At 41.1% G+C, this 19,772-nt stretch overlaps 1 protein-coding gene across 2 annotated transcripts; it reads left to right on the forward strand.

Annotated features, from left to right (window-relative positions):
- The first annotated feature begins 2,838 nt into the window (after positions 1-2,838).
- PWP1 (PWP1 homolog, endonuclein) lies at positions 2,839-19,283 on the forward strand. Of its 2 annotated transcripts, XM_062491281.1 has the most exons (15): positions 2,839-2,904; positions 2,982-3,040; positions 5,194-5,351; positions 5,788-5,873; positions 7,371-7,467; positions 9,008-9,118; positions 9,854-9,984; positions 10,556-10,629; positions 12,711-12,807; positions 13,756-13,817; positions 15,532-15,643; positions 16,920-17,010; positions 17,416-17,537; positions 17,982-18,087; positions 18,755-19,283. In XM_062491281.1, exons 1-15 carry the CDS (start codon positions 2,839-2,841, stop codon positions 18,868-18,870), a joined length of 1,488 nt encoding a protein of 495 aa, XP_062347265.1. In that variant the 3' UTR covers positions 18,871-19,283. The 2 variants fall into 2 exon arrangements, with proteins under 2 accessions (XP_062347265.1, XP_062347266.1); XM_062491282.1 differs by lacking the exons at positions 2,839-2,904; positions 2,982-3,040 and adding an exon at positions 3,406-3,429.
- Positions 19,284-19,772: the final 489 nt, after the last annotated feature.

Here is a 19,772-nt window from a genome sequence, read left to right on the forward strand (position 1 = left end):
CCTTTCTTTTCTTGCCTGCAGCCTGTATGATTTGCACAGTGAATCTTTTCCTGGCCTTGTAATTCCTTCCAGCTGTCATACTAGAGATGTTTATAGTGTCTCTGAGAGTTTCATGACTCAAGGTATATCAGGGTCTCCGCAGAGCCTTGGACACTGAAACTCTTTAAGTTTTCCAGTAGTTATTGGACAGCCTGCTGGAACCAACTACTTCAACAGCCAGCTCTCCTCTCTTCCAGCTGAGTTCATTTGAAGAAGAATACTCTGGGTGCTCTCTGGGCACCTTGATATGTCCCCTAAAAAGATGCTGAACCTTCCCTTTCAAGGAGTCACTGATTTTTTTTCCCCACTGATTCCCTTTCTTTGCCTGGTATATGCACTCCAGAACAGAAGTTTGCTTTTATCCAGCACTTGCATCCTCAGGTGAAAAGCAGTAGGGATAGGTCAAATAGAGATCCAGAAACAGGGACAATGTTTTAGTTTCACTTTTCACTTCAGACAGGCAGAAGTTTCTGACACCAGAATCAGTGACTAAACTGAAAATGAAAATTGCTATTGTCAAATCTTGCCTTCCTTTATGGATGTTTATGGGGATAAAAAGAATCTCAGCTCTCCTCATCAGAGGTTAAGAAATGGGTCTAAGAGATTCAGGCCCTGCTGTGTCCGACCTCTGACTGGGGCCAGGGGAGTGGAGCTGAATCCTTTCAGATCGTTTTTAGGAAAGGCCCAAGGCCAGTCCAGAACAGGCTGTGTCATGAAAACATCTGATGACAATTCTTTTATTTCCACAGGATCTAGGCTTGGTCCTCACACCCTTTCTGGGACAGCCATTTTGAGCCCCTGTCTGCTACTGCACATACCTTTCTTCACGGCCATTTTTTCCATCTAGCAAAGATTCAGAGCTATACAGCCTCATTCCCAATAAGGACAGCTCTTTGACCTCATCCCAAAATTCCTTCAATGGTGGTAGAATTCCATCCAAATTAAGAAATTAACATCTGCTTTATTTGGTAATCTTCCCATCTCTGTGGCTGAGCCAGCTTTGGACATTGAATTCCAAGAAGACCATTTTTTATTGGTCTGTTATATCCCATAAGTCATCCTGGGAGATTCCTTGGTATGGGTGTGCATCTTCCATCTGCAGGGAGCTTGCTGCCTGGGGCACCACTCTTTCAGACATATTTCTGTGAACATCAAGGCACTGTGGAACACTAATACATTTAACAGGATAGCCTTTCTTTTGAAAGAAAAACTAAAACAGTTGCACATCCCCAGCAAGTGTATGACAGAGAGAGGTATTAGAATCACCCAGCATTTATGGAATGGGTTTCAGAAGAAAAATCATTATTACTAACTGTAGTTCTCTAAGCTATAATATCCATTGTGCACAATTGCTACTTCCTTTCCTTCCTTCCTTCTTTTCCAGCTGTATTTTCTTGGGTACTTCTGCTGTTGAGCCTCCCCACAGGGCTCTCACAGTGCTGTCTTATGATTATGTACATGGTGATACAGAAGGTAGAACTTGTGTTCCCCCCTCCCCCCCGAGTATGGCTTCAGTAAAAACAATTCTGGCTCCACTTTGTTCTGCAAACCTCTACACTGTAAATGTATACATATTAAAAAAAAACAAAACAAAAAAAAAAAAAAAAAAAAAAACACCACCAACGCCCCAATATCCAGGAACCAGAGCTACTGGAAAGTAACCTGGCTTTCTTCCTCTTGGCTGTCTAACACTCCCCTCTGCCTGTCCTTTGAGAATAGCAGCCACTTTCACAAAACTTCCCTTGGAATATGGAGGAAGGCTGAAAGTCAAACTGTGGCTGATTTATGCATGGGAAGACAAGAGGGATTTCTTGAACACTGTCAAGATGGCCAGCAAAGCAAATACAGCACAGCAAAAAGGCAAGCATTCCAAAATGCAGGATTACAGGTAGGTCTAGGATATCCATGTCACAGAAGGATCCAACTTCTGCCTTGATATATTTATGTCTACATTAAGACAAAATACAGCGAATTGGTGAAACGAAGGGGGAAGTGAAGTGGTAGTGATATTTTGTAGATTTTTATTTCTCTCTCGCGCCAGAACCACAGAAGAAGCAGGATTAAAAAGTGGTATGGATGGAATAACGAGGCCATTTTATCTGCAAAGCTGATAAAACATTTGTTCTCCTTCCTCAGCTTCCCATCCCTGTACTTTGCACTGAATTAAGATTCCAGTGATGGGAACAGCAGTGATTTCTGCACGTTGGTAAGAGAGTACCTTCCTGTACATCGCAGCTGGCATTTAATCCATTTCCTCGGATTTAATGAATTAGCTCGCATAGGAGGGCAGAAAGCAGCCGCTGCTGGGGAGACGCCAGACCCTCACAACTCCCTGCACCTTCTTGCTGCCATCGACTCTGTGCACTGGTTTGTTTCCTTGGATAAAATGCAGTAACCAATAACAAAAAAGGCTTTTGTAAACTTCTCATTTGGGCAGATTGCCGCCGGGATATTTCAGCGGCAGGGCAGGACTCTCCCAGCGCGTGAGGAAGGCCGTGACCCAGTGTGGGGAGCGGAGCACTTGAAGGTTGGGCTCGGTGACCTCAGAGGGTTTATGCCATTAATTGATCCCTGGATTCAGCACAAGCCCCCGAAAAGCGGCACTCCCAGCGGCCGTGCCGCCCTGAGGCGACAGCGCCCGGCCCCTCCCTCGGGGCACGCCCACCACCCGCGCGTGGTGATGACGTCACTAGCCGGTCCCCGCCCCCTCGCCGTCGCGGACGAGCCCTCTTCTCGTGACGTCACTGGGGCGCGCCGGCCGCTCGCACGTGCGGCGGTCCCGGCAGTGGCGGTGCCGCCATGAGCTGTCCCGTGCCCTGCGCCGCCTGGGTGCGGCGCGGCGTGGCCAAGGAGACGCCCGACAAGGTGGGGCCGGGGCTGGGATCGCGCTGAGGGACCCCTCTCCCGCCACCGCCGCCCTCACACCTCTGTCCGCCCCGCAGGTGCAGCTAAGCGAGGAGGAGCTGAAGGGTCTCATCGAGGAGGCGCAGGACAGGCTGGGGTGAGCCGGGGCAGCGGGAGGGACTCGCCGCGAATGCCGGGCTCTGCTCGGTACGCTGCTACAGCCCGCCGGGCCCGGCCGCTCAGAGAGCCGGGGAGGGGCGTCCCGGGCCCGGGGAGCAGCAGCGAGGAGCGGGAGCGGCCAGCGCGAATTCCTCCTGGATACACGGTGCCAAGGCAGCCCGGCGGCCGGGAGGGCCGGCGGTCCGGAGGGCGAACGGAGGACCGTGGTGTGGAGTAGATCCTGCTACCGTCGTGGACGTGACCGGCGGCTGCGTTCCCGCGTGGTTCCTCGGCTGTCACTGAGGCCTGTCAGGCTGGACCGGCATTGCGGGGCCTGGCGCTCCCTGGAGCTCCTGTTACCGCCTGCAGAGAAAATTAACGCGCTGGGTTTGTAACTCTGAGTGCTTTGGGCATACGGCAAACCGAGACGGGAGTCCCAGAGTAACTGGGGAAGAATGGTGCCGAGGGAGGGACAGGACAGTCTAGGTCTGGAGAGCACAGTGGAGATCAGACTGATGGGATAAAAAAGGCAAAACGTCACTCAGGGGTGTATTTGTGGTTCGCAGTGAAACTGGAGACATCACAACTCTCCCTTCAGCACTGAGAGCCTGTAGTTACAGAGTTGTGTTTTGTCAGTCTGCTTTTAGAGAAAACGTATTTACAAAAATTATAACAGAAGTGATGTATTTAGGAGACACAATCGGTAGAAGACAAGAAAGAAATGTCTCTCTTTGTCTGGAAGGGTACTGATGGCTTATTCCATTCTCTGATCTTTTTCTGTTAGATCTGTTGATAGATTTAGGCTTCTGAGTGTTTCAGCTGTGTAGGGTGTGTGGTTGTGCCACAGTGTGTGTGGCTGAACAGATGCAGCAGGCAGCAGAATAAGTTTTTATAGTTGGATCGATATTATCCACCCTGTTTCTGTTGGATGTATCAGTGACACTGCTGCTGAACAGAGTGTATCACCCCAGGATGTATTTTATTTTGTTTTTTCTGGTTTTGGTTACTTAATGGTTCCAAAATAATCTTAAACGTTTGGAAGATTTTCACGTGGAGTTGTTTCCGCTTTCTGTGTGTAAACTTTCGGTTTTCTGAGGGATTTCCTTTCTCTTGTAATTTCAAAAGCATGGAAAGATTTGAGGTGCTGGTTTTTATGCATCCTGTACAATTTCAGGATGGAAGTATGAAGACCATCTGGAACAATTAGTCTATTTATAGTTTGTTGTACTTTGTAGAGTGTGTTGCAACACCTCATTTTTTTCCCTGTACAAAGATCAGGAATCAAACTTGGATTTAGTTACTTTATTTAATTATCTTGTTAATGTGAAGTATTTATTTTACTGAAGAAATTAGGAAAATTAGGCTGATATTTAATTTAGAAATTTTATCTGTGAACTGCCTTGACTCATTGTTGCTTGGGAATTTTGCATGCAGAAGGACAGGGTGTTGAGCAGGGATGAGTTTCTCTGGAAACTTTGCTCCACTGGACACCTTTGGTATCTGTTACCTTCTCAGCCAGTGTTTAAGGTGCATTTCCTTCTCCTGAATTCCTTGCATGCAGAATTGATCCCACAAAGTTCTGAATTTTCTAGATGATGCATAGTTTACCCCATAAGAAGAATCCACAGTGTGACCTTACCTAATGAATTCTGTTATTTTTACTTTGCTTAAGTATGGGAAGTATGAGGAAATGAAGTCTTAAAAAGCTTGAAGAAATGTGGGAATTCTCACTCATGACCATCCCTCTGAGTGAGGAAAAGAAAAGATAAAAGAAAAGATAAAATAAAAGAAAAATGAAAAGAAGGAATGGCATGGACACATGTAAATGCACAGAAATGAGGCTGAGAGCATTGTATCCACAAAAAACGTTTAAGAGAATGGGACTTGGAAACAGTTTGCTGAGGACAAGTTATGCCACGTTTTGTCATGAAAACTTTCAAGGAAAAACTTTCTCTGAAAGCCTGAGAATTACAGATGCCTTGTAATTTAGGAAAGGCTCTAGAAGGAGTGAATAGATTTTGAAATTAATGGCATAAAGACTTGAAAGCCATGTGAGCAGCTGGGACTTTGTGCTGAAATCTCTCCAGCAGCCCCCTGGAAGTGTTCTGTGTGTCTGCTACAGTTTCTCAGGGCTGTGTATTTTTTCCACAGGGATGGTGCTGGTGGCAGTGATGAAGGCCAGACAGCAGGTGACACAAATGCACCCATGCCTGGCAGCAGTACTAACTCTTCCCAAAACAATGAAGAGCTGTCTGATCATGAACTGGATGAATATGATTTGGACAATTATGATGAAGAGGGATACACAGGTAAGAAAAATAGTGTGTGTCAGATGCGCAGAGTAAGTGAAGAACCTTTCCACTTCTTGTTGTACTTAAGACTTTAATATTGTAAGGCTACACTTTGTTAAGTTTCAGATGCTGGAAATTCACAGTTTTAATGATTTGCTTGTCCCATCTTGGGAAGTCATTTAGGGAAGGAAACAGTTCAGTGTTGCCCTTGCTGACACTAGGACCGTGTTGGAAAGATTGTCACTCTGGCTGCTGTAGTACTGGAGCAGAGCAGCAGAAGTCCCTGGAAGCACTTAGCAGTTTATCTTACCAAGGTACTTATGTCCAGAGCTGGCAAGTTCATTTAGCCCACTCCTGATATTTTGCTGTATAGGTAATACAGGTATTGCTACAGGAATTTCTAACTTTGCCTGTTACAGACATGTATGAAAAGTGTTCTGAAATTCCCATTTAGGTGATTTAAAACTTGGAGACTCTTTGGCTACTCTGGCAGTATATGGAAGCAATGAAAATGATCCTTACATCACTCTAAAAACCAGTGTGAGTACTTAAAGAATGTTAAATATCTTAAACAGCATTATCTTCAAAATCAGTTAAATTTCCCACTCTGCTTTGGGGCATTTAAGTGCTTGCAGTCCTTTTTCAGAGGTGTGGCAGATTTTTGATTGGATGGTGCTCTTTTAAGGTTGCTTTGTGCAGTCCCTTCTTTCTGTGCCTTTTGCATTTAAGTAGGAGGTTAAGGTGAACTGGCTCCTTACTTAAACCACGCAATTTTGTACGTGGAGTGGTTTTCCACCTGCATAGTAGGACACAGAAAGCACTTGAAATAACAAGTCTCTGGCCACTAGTAACCAAAATAAGAAAATTTTGAACATTGCAAGACTTTTGCACCTTCCATCAGTTTGTGTAAGGAATCAGGCTGAGGTGGACTCAGGCAATGTCTGATATATAAATATATCAATGTTCTGTGTGTATGTGTATACACACATATATAAATAATACTGTGTCATTGGCTGCTTCTGCCTGTATTAGCTTCAACTGTCAGATGGGAAGTATCTTTGCAGAAGCTGGGTTTGTAGAAATATTCTGTAGAATATTTTGTAGAAATACTTCTGTTCATACAGAAAATGAACACCTTTTCCTCAAGCTCTTCTTCCTGTGCTCAAGTTCTTTCCCCAGTTTCTGAAAGCTCTTCAGTGTGCATTTTCTGTTGTCATTTGGTATTTACTACTGGAACTGTTGAAGACTAAGTATTGTGTAACCTTAAGTTGATTCAAAGAATTGCAGGACTTGATAGAATTCAAATATTGAAGTATGCTTGAAGAAAAAAAAAATTAAAAGCTTGCAATGGGAAGTCCAAAAAGTCTTGTATGTGTTGAAGATGGGAAGGATGGTACTCTGTGTAAGATGATTGACTTCTGTGCAGTTCTTAATTTTTCATAACAGAAATTCCCAAATTCTTTCCATTCCTCAGTAACAATGAAAATCGGATGAGAGGTTACGTCTCTTCTGGTTACAGCTGAATGCCTGGTAGTGCTGTAGGCTTTTTGGGAAATATTTTCCAGGAAGTAGACAGTGGAATTATTTCCTGGATGTGAGGGAGCAGCTGCAGCATTGTTACTGGGTAAAATGCTGTTACATTATATAAGTGGTCAAGGCACAGGAACACAGGGAAAATCACCTTTGTTTGTGCACTCCTGGTGGTGATTTTCTTTTCAGCAATCAGCTGCATCAGGATAGCCTTGAAATATGGTTTCATATTTGATAATTAAACACCTCTACAAACCCACCTAGGTTCACATAGCAGTCCTTCAATCTAATTTAATGACTGTTCTCTCTCCCAGGATCGAGTCTGGTTCTTGCTTTTCTTTGCTTAGCACCATAACATTGTTTCAGGTAGATGGGCATTAGGGTGTTGGATTTTGAGTATTTTCAGTTGTGGTTCAAAATTGCTGATTCCAGCTTTTGAACATGTGTAGTTTCATGTTTTTATGTGCTTTGCTCAATGCCCCTTGTCCTCTCCTTTTTGCTATTTAGGAGCAATATGAACAGGAGGACTTTTTGATTAAACCCAGTGACAATCTTGTCCTTTGTGGCAAAGTTGATAAAGACTGCTGTAGTTTGGAGGTCCATGGTGAGTAAAACAGAGTTTGTTCTTTACAGTGAACATAGGGAATGTCTTGCCTACCATGTGCCATGTGGCTATGTTGAAGAGCAGTGGGTTGGTTTTGGGAAGGAGTTTTCTCCCCTTCTGTCTTGTGTTTTGTCCTTTTCCATGTCATGGTGCTTTAGCTACTTTTCAGGACTAGAGTATTTCCTGTGGAGCTATTGTTATTTAAAGGATAACTTCCTTCTTTCAGGCTGTATTGCAATTCCTTAATTAATTTCTTAAAACTTTTAGAAAATACTGTGGTATTTTTATTCTCTGAACATATGCTCTTCATTCTAGTCTTACTTTCCATATCCTGCAAGCATCTTCTAGTGGTTTGTTGTTTTGTTTTGTTTATTTTTTTTTCCTTTAGCTTTCTCCTTGCTTCTTTAAGTGGGCTTTCCACTGCCGGGATTAGAAGAACCAGCACTTTATCATCATCACCTTTATATTAGAGGTGATAATCCTTAGTAGGCCCTGAATACTGTTTGTTCTAAAAATAGGTTTAATTTTTCTGTGTAGAAGATTTTTTTGATGCAGCCAATGAATACTACTGAACATGCTGAAATTATCATCTTTGGTTACTGTGGTTCTTTTTGGGAATGTTTCTGGCCAATTGTGCTGTGGTCCATGTTTCTGTAGGCAAAGTATTTCATTTTAAGCAGTCCACATGACCAAAATGTGTGAAAGCATCTCTTCAGTTACCAGCATGTGGCATTTTCTGTGTCTGGAGGTGTTTACAAATTTTATTAACTATAAGTTTATACCCAGTATAAACTTAAAACAATAGCAAAGGCTTCTGCAGTTTCTAAAATTAGGTAACCTTGCCTTGGTTAACTACTAAGATAACTTAGTAGTTATCTTACTAACTGAAGTCTTATAACTTAATATCTGAACATGTCACATGCACTTAAAAGTGGCACTGTGATACTGTGTGTGTGATAAGATGTTATTAAAATAATTAATGGGTTTTCTCTGCTGTCCAATTGGTAAGTTATTATAAGGAGAAAAATAGCTGGCTATAGGGGATTTATATTTAGTGTATGGCTGCTTTACCAAAACTTTTCCTGTATCTCAGTTACCATCTGCTAAAAGTAATTCCTGACATCTTCACCTTCCTCTGGTTTGTCTCTTTACCTTCGTTTCCCTTTCAATTTCATCTGGAATAGTTTTCTTTTAATTGCTAACCCTGTAAAATGAATGTAGCCAGATGTAAAACGTGCTGGATATGGAGCATATATTATGAAGAGATCTTGCAAAGTAGAAGTATCAAATCTTGACTGAACTTGTCAGTTCTTCATCTAAAGTACACAGGAGAATGTTTATTTTGTGTAATTCTGTGAGGTACAACATTTATAGAGGGTGTGGCTTCTACAGTAAAACTCTGAAGACTCTGTAAATTTGCCTTCTACATCTCCTTGAGAATTTAGTTTTTGCCACATCTGCCTTTTGTAGAGGTGACCTGTTCATTGTTGTTTGCTTTCCCTCTTCACTGATGTCTTGCATAACTTTAATTATTTTTCAGTTTATAATCATGAAGAGGACTCATTTTATGTACATCATGACATTATCTTGCCTGCTTACCCTCTGAGTCTGGAGTGGTTGAATTTTGATCCTAGTCCAGATGAATCAACAGGTAAATTACAAAGGATACTGTCAGTGTCCAGTTCAAGATTTTTTGCTTGAAAAGCATGTAAGTGTAATGTTGCCACTAAATAATTTATTCCTGCAGTACAAAGAAATGAAATTAGTGTTAATATTAAGATAATACTGACTTGAGATAACCAAGATGTGAATATCAGGTATTTTTGCTTGGTGATACAGTCATCTTAGTGATGCTGCTGTAACATGATTTTACTAACATACTGATTTTATTGCAAACAATTATTGTCAGCAGACCAGAGCAATCTCTAAAATCTGCTTTATTTTCTGTTTGCAAATGAGCGGTTGCTTTTGTTCAATCTCTATGTCCAATGCAATTAATTAAATGTAAACCACAGCAAAATTTGTATGTATTTATGTATTTAGTAACATTTTTCCTGTGTTTCACAGATTTTTATTCTTCCATAGTAGAGGGGATGTGGTTTCATTTTGGTTTGTTTTTTCTTTTGAAAACTAACAAAACATGCAACTTCATACAGTTTGTTTGAACAGTTACTTGTACTGAAGGAGAAGGAAAGCAAATAATTTTTTTTCTAGCAACATCTGCTGTGAGCTGATATTTTTAAATTGCTTCTTGCCAGTTATAAACATAAATATGTTCAAATAGAAGATTGTGGCACTTAACCAAAGAAATACGGAACAGCTGGATTACCAAATATGCTGTTTCATAACTAAATAAATGTGGTTGCATTTGATTTTTTGTCTGTAGGAAATTATGTTGCAGTGGGTAACATGACCCCAGTCATTGACATCTGGGACCTTGATGTAGTGGAATCTTTGGAACCAGTCTTTTCTCTTGGAGGCAAGAAAGAGAAAAAGAAGAAAAAGAAAGGAAAGAAAGTAAGTGTTGCAAAATGGTTTACCTTGTTGGATGGAGGAATAAGGATAATGCAGGACAGAGCAGGGATAATGCCTTCTTTTTTCCTCTGTACAATATCTGAAATGCTGATTCTCTAAATAACTAGTGCCTGGGATTAAGAGCAGGGCAGGAAGAGCAGGTGGTGTCCCAGTAAACTTTGAATCTTCTCTATTTAAAATTAGAAGTTGCAGGACCTGGCAGTTGCAAGGACCCAAAAGCTCAGTTAATTGGGAGGAGAGAGAGGGAACTGCCAGGAGTGTTTAGAAGGAAGCTGAAGAAGTTACACATTAGCTGGAAATAATGAGGGAAGCCTGAAGGGAATAACCACTTCTGTAATCCCAGCAGCTGGAGCAATCTGCAGTCTGGGGTAGGAGGCAGGATGCAGGTGGTACAGAGACAGTTCTCTCAAAAGCTGTGTAGCTGCAAGTGAGAGTAATTTAATATGAAGTTGTTTGTGAAGGCTTTAGGGAATTCATACTAATGTGGAGTAATGCTTGATTTGCATAGAAGCTGTAATTTTCAAAAATCTGTTTATGTTGTGTGTGTACACAGGGTTTATCTTCAGAAGGGACTGTGGAAGGACATACTGATGCTGTGCTGGATCTTTCATGGAATAAACAAAGCAGGTAAAAAAATACTTAAATAACAATGGATTTTAGAAAATTGCAGTCTTAATTCACACAAAATCCAAAAGCTTGAAAGCACTGCTGAAATTCATGCATTCTTAAAAATGCACACCTTTTTTTTTTTTTTAACTAGCACTCTTGATTTTTAGATTTTAAAAAATACTTGTGTATTGCTGCAGGTCAGTTTTGATTTGCAGGTTGTCCAGATGAGGGCAGGGCAAAGATGGGTGTGAGCCATTTGATAAATTGTCTACGTTTCTCTTGTTCAGACTGGAGAAGGGCTGCCCTGAGCTATGCTGATCTGCCAGTGGCCTAAACCACCATTTCAACAGAGACAAGTAGATTTATGGAAGAAAGTCCTTGCTATTCTGTTTGGCTTTTTTTCCTTCTGGCTTTTGCCCCAAGGCTGTGAACAGGAAAGAGAGTGTAAAAGCCTTAATTGCTCAGTTATAGAAATGTCTCTGGCCTCTAGGCAGAGAAAATTCCCTGTTGCCTGCATAAGCTAGAAATGAAGTGCTGCTGCTATTGAAACAACATAAAGCTGGCCCATCTTGGGGCAGAGGTCAAGCACAATGTGCTGACTGAAGTAAAGATGTTGCTGGTTTTTTATCACTTAGGTGGTTGTTAACAGTTCATCTGTCAGAGGATCCTGAGCAGGGGTCTTGAAACTGCTTCAGTCAGACACAGGCTGATTTTTTTTAAATTTTATTTTTATGCTGTCTAAATGCCTCTGCCTTTGAGATGTACACAGACAACTCTGCATATTCTGATGAGCAGGTGTGAGCCTTCACTTGTACTGCTTTCTTATCTAGATACTGATTAAGAAAACACCCACACAGACCTCAGTAAATGTATATAGACTGCACTCTTAATTTGCAGTCTGTTCTTAAATTACACACATATGTACAGTGTGACAATGATCAGTCCATCAGTCTTACAAAAGAGGAACTTTTGTGTATCTAGGAATGGTCCGGTGATAATACAGACAAGGATAAAAAAATATGGCTTCAGTAGTTAAGTCTGAAATGCATAATTTTGTAATGTGCTGAGTTACAGATTGATTAATACTGGTAGGTCTTTCAGGAAATAAAACCAGCCCTGAAGTGGGCAGCTTATGGACAAAACAAGGAACTCCTTGGAGCATCATCTATAAAATGTTTTATTGTTGTTTCTTTCTTTTAAGCAAGGCATGTTGTGACAGCTCTCCACAAATAACTTTCTGCCTGTAGGTCATAGTGGTGTTACTGTAAAATGTTCTTATATCCTTCACTGTGCATTTTCTTAACTTTCCCTTGTAACATTGCTTGGGAAAACAGAATTTCCAGGAGAATGTTAACTCTTTCAGTCAGAAACACTTAATTAATATAGAAAGGGGAGAGGGAGCAGTTTCAATCAGAAACAACATGTTGAGGTAATAAATCTGATCTTAAGAGCAGTGAAGCAGTTACAGGAATTGTGTGTATTTGACAGGCATTTGGGAGTGTTCTGATTTGTTTTTTCTGATGAAACTTTTAAGCTGTGTTGGTTGCTCTTAACACATTTGATCAAATTTAAGTTGAAATGTGGGGTCTGTAAGCTAACTGAAATTTTAGTGGTTACTTTCAGCAGTCTACAAAGGGTATAGTGCTGTGTCTTCATTCAGTAGGTGTATACAGATGTTAGAGAGCAAAATATTTCACAAACAGGTTTGTCAGGCTCTTGGCTGCATGCATATGCAAACAGAGTGATGTAGCATAGGTAATGTTTAAAGATACTGTTCAATGGCAAAGGAAAGAATGTGCTTCAGAACCTTTGTTTTTTTGGTCAAGAAGTCTTTGAGTAAATGGTATTTCAGGTAACGTCAGCAGGGGAAACAGAAGCAGAGCTGTCATTGCTGTAAGTGTTCTGCTAATGTAATGTAATATAGCCTATTTATAATTTTTACTTATAACTTAATTGCCTTCAGGGAGTTATCCCTCAGGCTTGAGAGGAATAATCTGTAGACCACAGTGTAATTGTTCTCAGAATTGTGTGTATTCTGGATTTTTACCATTATTTCTTTTTATGAAGAGCTTTAAAACTGATTTTTGATCCATTATCAGGAATGTTTTAGCAAGTGCCTCTGCTGACAACACTGTGATTTTGTGGGACATGGCTGTGGGTAAGCCAGCAGCCAGCCTCGTGCTACACACAGACAAGGTATGGAATAATTGCTTGCTGTGTTCTTTCCACTGTAGAATACAGAGAAAAATGTAACTGCAGTTTTTCATTTACTGCTTGTAGTGAACCCTCAGAACAACTATTCTCTAATTTTCTAACATTTGTGCAGAATTGTTTAAATTTATGAATTAGTTGCTTTTGCAAACAGCACTGTATTTGCTTTTTAAAATGTTACTTAACTTACCTTTTACAAAGTTACTAAAGACTTGTAACAGTTTTTAAAATACCTTTTGTGAATTGACCTAATGGTGGGGGATATAATAGTGCTGCTATAAGCTACAAAAATAGATATCTGAACATAGGTGAAACTGTAACTCTCTTAAGGGAACAAGAGTGTCAGTTACAGTTTGTTCTAGGTGAAAAGGTTTAAAATAAATGATGCTAAAATACCATAGTGATGGGTATTTGAGAAATGAATTAATCTCATAGTAATTAAAATGTGAAAGTTAGTTATTAATAGCTGTAACCTTATTTTGCTGTTAACAAAGTCACTGCCCTTGACAAACTCCTGATTTTCACTTTTTGCTAGCGTCTGCTTTTTTTTCCCCCAAACTGGAAGCAGATATTCTTTTACCTCCAGGGTTTTTTTTGTTAGTTATTTTGTTTGTTTTTTGGGGGGTTTTTTGTTGTTTTGCTGTCGTTGTTTTTGTTTTGTTTTGTTTTTCTTAAATTAACATCTAGGGCAGAAAGGGGGCATGGGATTCTGTTCAGTCAAATTATATTGGAAAATATCTTGTTTTCAGTAGGTGGGGGTATTTGAAGTAATGCGCCTCTCTTGCAGTGTTTTTTGAGCAATCTGGGTATCAATAAGCTTATTTTTTTGGTTTTTTGGGGAGGACTGTGTGCTGGCTTGGGCTTGGGATGGTTGTGCTTTGTTCTAAGAAAGTTCCTGTATATGTGTGTTACATAAAATCTTCCATTATCTAGGTGCAGACATTGCAGTTTCATCCATTTGAAACTCAGACCCTCGTTTCTGGATCATTTGATAAGTATGTCAGGGTAATGTTCTCACATGTTGCACCTGGGGAGGGGATTCCTATTCAATTAAGCTTTGTGTTTTCTTTCATTTGTTTTATAACTGTGCCAATTTGAATAATGCTGTTACTTTTTTCCATCAAGGAATCCAGGTTTGCATGTGGCCAGAATGCAGTTTTCCTTACTTCTTTTTCAGGGGTAGCAAATGCTTTAACCATCTGGACTGACATTTTCTGTGCCAGTTGTCTGCCTGCTTCAAACCAATTTTATTTCTTAATTTGGCCTTATGGCACTTTTTTCATTGGGAACGTGTTACTGTTTATTCCTGTGAAAATTTGCCCAGGGTTTTACCAGCCAATAAGGCCAGGGTGGAGACACGAGGGACTTTTAAGATCCCATTTCTGTCCCTCCAGGCAGAGGAGGCACAGCCAAAGTGTAATGGGCTGTCTCCTGTGATTGCAGCCTGGAGATGCTGGGAAATGGTTTGTGTCTGCACACTTGGACTACTCTGTAGCTGCCAGTTCTTTTAAGTCCTGCCAGCCAAAAAACTCCCTCCCTGTTCTCCCATCTCGATGGGGTAACTTTTAATTTTTTTTTTTATCACTATGATTTTCTTACATTGACTTTCTTAGTCTGCTTTTAAGACTTTGTCCTTACATTAAAATAATTTATAGATTTCACAATCTTTAGCCAAGCCTTCAAGTTCTCTGGCTTCTGTTATGTTCTTGCTGCATCTGCTGAAGTACTGGAGGAGAACCTTTTACAGTGGTTAGGAAGCTGCTTCTGTCTTTTCCCTCCCTCTCAACTTCCTTTGATAAAAGGAAGCATTAAGTCCAAGCAGTGGCCAGCTGCTGATCTCTTTTTAGCTGGTACACTTCTAAACCACTGTGCCATTCACAAACAGACTGCCCTTGGGATTTTTCCTGCAAGGCCTTGCAGGCCACAGGCAGTTCAGTGAGCATTGGGAGATGCCTTCATAGCCTGAAAATCAGACTGTTAAACTGTAAAGTGCCTGGTAAAAGATCTGGGAAACCTACATCACACTTGTTTAATTATGTGGTAGAGTGGGAGTGGGTTACGCTGAGGATGTTGATAGTGGTGAGGTGATGCTGGAGTGACATGACCACTCCTCCCTTGCATTTGAAGCCAGGAGCTTTTTGAGCTGGGACAGATTCTGCAGTCACTCAGCTGAGCACGTGCCTGTAAAGAATCCAAGGGGACCTGCTAATTGCCATCCACTCTTTCTCCTTTGTGGAGTAGTGTTTCTAACAATTTTTTGTTAAGATTGTTGGATTTTTAGAAATTATTTTTAAGCGTATTTAAAAGTGCATGCATGTGTATGACAAAATGATTTCCTAATTAGTGCATCATTACTTGACTTTACTGAAGTCTGTTTGTAATTAAGTGATATATTTGCATAATTATGGTCTGCTATGTGATAAGTATCATATGTATTGAGTAAATTCAGGCTCTGCTTAGTTTCAGTAGAGTGGCTGTTGGTAACCAGGATGAAACTTTGAAGCACATGGAAAAATCTCATGCTTATCTTCAAGATTTTAATCTGTTACTGTATTAGAAGATAAGCAGTGAAGTTATTTCCATTGAATTTTTCAATTATAGTTTACATGGAGCTTCTGTAGGTGTCAGTGGTAAAGCAAACTACGTCATGAAGCATTCTGCCCGGATATTTATTTTTTTAATTTTATTTCCTGTCCCTTTGTCCCCTAGGTCAGCAGTGCTGTACGACTGCAGAAACCCCCAGGACAGCCATCGAGTGTGGCGGTTTAGTGGTCAGGTTGAGAGAGTAATTTGGAATCATTTTTCACCTTGCCATTTCTTGGTGAGTACAAGCTTTTCTATTCTGCTTCGTTGTTGCCATGTCATTTAACCTGTATTTAGTGTTCATCATGTTTCTGAATCAGAGTGGAGCTGATGGCCATTTGGATGGTTTGTGCTGCTTACTATAAAAATGCAGTCTGGGGGGAGGATGTTTTAAAGTAGTTTTTTCAGTAAGTTTTGGTATCTTCACTGTGAGAGTAGAAAAGCTGTTGATGCTGGTGCTTTGCTGGTGACAGTCTTGGTCACGTTGCAGTGTTCAGTGGCTGGGATGCATTTCCCTTTGCACAGCTGCTGTTGTGTTTCATGCAGTGAAACAACTGCAGCTGAGAAATGGCTAATTGGAGCCAAGATCCTGAATATCGTTTCAGTGTTCCAAGTCAGCGCTAGAGGGCACTGTCCTCCTGGCTGGTATGGAGGACACTCCTTCAGGTTGGAAAAGGACTGGAGAAAGTCCTCTGAGATCGAGTTTAAATGTTAACTCAGCACTGCCGTGTCCATAAGTGCGTCATCGACGTGGCTTTTAAATACCTACAGGGGTGATGATTCCACCACTTCCCTGGGCAGCCTGTGCCAGTGCTTGACAACCCTTTCAGTAAAGACATTTTTGCTGCTGTCCAATCTAAACCACCCCTGATGCAACTTGAGGCCATTTTCTGTTCTGTTGCTTATTACCTGAGAGAAGAGACGAACAGCTACCTAGAGTATAAAGGAGAAGTATCTTGGTATTGTTGAGTTTTTTATAACAAAACTTTGCAACAGAATTTAAAACCAAATCTTCCCTGTTATCTCAGTGGCTGTCTAGTTCTCTGTTGCTTTGTGTATACAGCAAACAGAAGAAGCTCTTTTGGGATTATGATGTGGATCTCTCCTGGTGTAATCACACTTAGTTTTGCACAGGACTGCTATGCAGCCACCAAGTTCCAAAAGCTTTGATCTGGCAGTCAAGAGACTGAAGGCTCTGCATTCATTGTCTGACCTGAGGGCCAAACTTAGTGGAGCAACTCTCTTCAAAATACACTTTAAGAAGTTTGCATGGGATTAAGACTTCCATGTCATCAGTGCAGCATAACTGAGGTTCATAGAACAGCTCAGGCACCATCTGGGTGCCTGAGTCTGGGGTGCAGGCCTGGGAGCAGTGTAACATGTCCTAGGGAGAAGTAGTGTCTGCCTCAGATCAGAGGGGTTTACCAGAGGGTGGGTGCTACTTCAGTGGAGGTTTTTTTTTCCCAGATGAGTGACTGTGGCTGTTTGTTTTTTAACTGCTGTGGTTTCCTTAGGCAAGCACAGAGGATGGCTTTGTGTACTGTCTGGATGCTCGTGCTGAAAAGCCCCTGTTTACTCTGAAAGCTCACGATGAAGAGGTGTCAGGTAAATTGCCTGTGTGTCCTTTTGTGTCCTGTTCATCCCTTGTGGGCAAGGCACATCCAGAAGATGCCTTTAATCCATAGCACTGAGGTGGCAGTGATTCTTTGTTTAACAAGTAAGTTAAATAAGCTGTGCTAATGTGCTACATGGTAGCTGGCATGTGAAACAAATCTCTGCCGAGGGAATTGGGAGGTAAAATAGACCTGTGTGGTTCCTTTGGCTCTCACTGCAGGGACCAGTGGCAGCATGGAACTTTCATTACTGTTCTGCTCCTTTGTTCTGGAATGGAAGTTGAGTGTGAGAAGAATATTGGGGCTGTTCTCATGTCTTCACTTCAAAATGTATCCTCATCTCTGTGAAATGGGGATTGCCTGTTACTGTCATACTGCTTCACCCTTCATCTTCCAGGGCTGCAACTAAGTAGTCAGGTCAAAGGGTGCCTTGTGACATCATCTGCTGACAAATACGTGAAAATTTGGGATATCCTGGGAGACAGACCAAGTTTAGTCCATTCCAGGGATATGAAAATGGTATAGTAATATTTATTTCTTGATTCTAGTTAGTTTTATATGTAAACTCTGTCTGCTTTTTCTTTTTCTGTCTAGTTTGAATCTTGTTTTACCTTAAAGGTCTTGGAGGGAAAAAATAGTAACGTATTCTGGGTAAATCATTGTCATCACAGTGCAGTGTTCCACATGGAATTGGCAGACTGCTTGAAAGCCTCAGACCCAAATTCCAGATAAAATGTTCTGAGTTAGAACTATGGGTGCTCCAGCTTGCGTCTGCTACGTTCAAGACAAAGATGTGATTAACTGTTTATAATTAGCAGCTCTCGACTTTCATTTTAATGTCTTTACAAAAGAGGTTTCAGAAACTTAATTACATTTGTTAAAACTCGCTTGGCAAAAGTATTTTCAGATGAGAAATGAATTTTAAGATTAAAAAAAAAAAATCTTTTTCTCCCACCCTGCCAGGGAGTTCTGTTCTGTGCAGCTTGCTGCCCTGACTTCCCCTTTGTCTTTGCCTTTGGAGGAGAGCGGGATGGGCTGCGTGTTTGGGATGTCAGCAAGATCTCTGCAGGTAATGAATGTTCTCATGTCTTTGACTGCTGTGGTTCTGCCCTTGCGTGCAGGGTGTATTTGTATTCAGTAATGTGACTGACAGAAGACTGTAGGTTAGTATTTTTAAATATTCCAAGACTGCATGTGTGGTCACATTTTCAGCTTCAAAAAACAAGTTGTTTTCTTTTTCCTAAATTGGAGAACAGCTTTACACTTATTTATTTTCTTGCAGTGATTTGGCATCACATTTTTGAGTACTTATGGGAAGAAAAGTGAGGACTGGTTTTGATCACTTGTAACTACCTGTAACTATACAACATGATTTTTTTTTTAGGGAAGGCATTTAAGAGCCTGTTGGGAAACAGAGGCTATAACCAGAAATAAATTATTTAAACTTAATGATGTGCTCTTCAAACCTCATCAGTTTTACAGTACTTAGGTATAGGAATTATGCAGAGGAAATCTCTAGCTGCTCTGGAGGAAAAAGTAACAGGACTTGTAATTGAAGTATCATATTCAGGCAATTGTTCTGACCTTTAGCTTCAACTCCTGTACTTGGGGTAAGGGAAGAGCTCTGAAACCACAGCAGGTTAGCATTTCCATTCCATGGTGCTCACCAGGCTGTCCCTGCTGTACTCTTTCCTCTGGGACAGGAACATGTAAGCAATTCCCTGTTTGTGTTGCAGTGAATGAAGTTTTTGGAAACAGAGAGAGGCTCATCCTGGCTAGTGCCAACTCTGTGGCATCCAGCTCCACGGCCAGCAGTAGCAGCAATGATTTGGAGACAGCGATGGAATCATGATGGACCAAACATCAAAGGATCAAACTAATAATGGGACTATAACTAATGTGTGTTCTGCAAATGCCCCTGTTCAGTGAGAGCTCATGGAAATGACTCTGCTGTCCAATGTCTTGCAATATGCAGGCTTCTTCATCTCAGACAAAGAAAGGTGGTGGGTGATGTGGTTAATCTCAAAGCTCCTGCCTCTGTTACCAGCTCTGAAAGACTGAATCCCTCACTTCAGCCTGAAATCATGATCCCTGAAACAGGGGCTACCCTATGTGAAGCTGCTACATAAAATGGAACAGCCACTAGATAAGCATTCTCTGACTACAGAAGTTTGTTGAAGACTGCAGAGACAGTTTTATCTTCCAAGGACATAAGGAAAAATACTTCACACAACAGTTGAGTAATAAATAAACAAAAGCTGAACTGAATTAAATTACAAGTGTAGATAGTTTATCCTTATTTTGACACTGGGTTTGCAGATTTTAACAGATCTTCCATGTAACTTTTTAAATGTTAAGAGTAGTTGTCAGCCAGTAAGTTGAGTCTCCAAGCAGAATTCTAGAATGTATTTCTAACACTGATATCACCAATGTTAAACCAGAAATGACCAGCTCTATCACACTCAGACTGGGCGTTTCTTTTTCCAGGTTCCATAGCACCTGTAGCTTAGGGATGTTATGTTGCACATAGTATTGGATTTTTCTTCACTCTCCAGCTGTCTTTCAAGAGAATTTGAACAGAAATAAGGAGCTGCTGCTCTGGGAGGATGAGTAGGGGTTGGGATCCCAGCTGATTACTGTTACTTGTGAAAAGCTCTCTGTGCTATGTTCTTAACTCTGCCCAGGCATTGCTGCCTGAAACGTAAAGGCACGGAAAGTTTTAATTAACAGTTTAACCACCAACTTCAGCCTCTT

Source organism: Cinclus cinclus, chromosome 4 (assembly GCF_963662255.1).
Source record: "Cinclus cinclus chromosome 4, bCinCin1.1, whole genome shotgun sequence".
NCBI classification, from domain to species: domain Eukaryota; kingdom Metazoa; phylum Chordata; class Aves; order Passeriformes; family Cinclidae; genus Cinclus; species Cinclus cinclus.

Excerpts from the sequence above, each read along its gene's own strand:
- PWP1 (XM_062491281.1), top strand. The coding sequence starts at position 2,839 with ATGAGCTGTCCCGTGCCCTGCGCCGCCTGGGTGCGGCGCGGCGTGGCC. Across the intron at positions 15,644-16,919 it reads TTTCACCTTGCCATTTCTTG|GCAAGCACAGAGGATGGCTT; the intron begins GTGAGTACAAGC and ends TGGTTTCCTTAG. Across the intron at positions 18,088-18,754 it reads TGTCAGCAAGATCTCTGCAG|TGAATGAAGTTTTTGGAAAC; the intron begins GTAATGAATGTT and ends TTTGTGTTGCAG.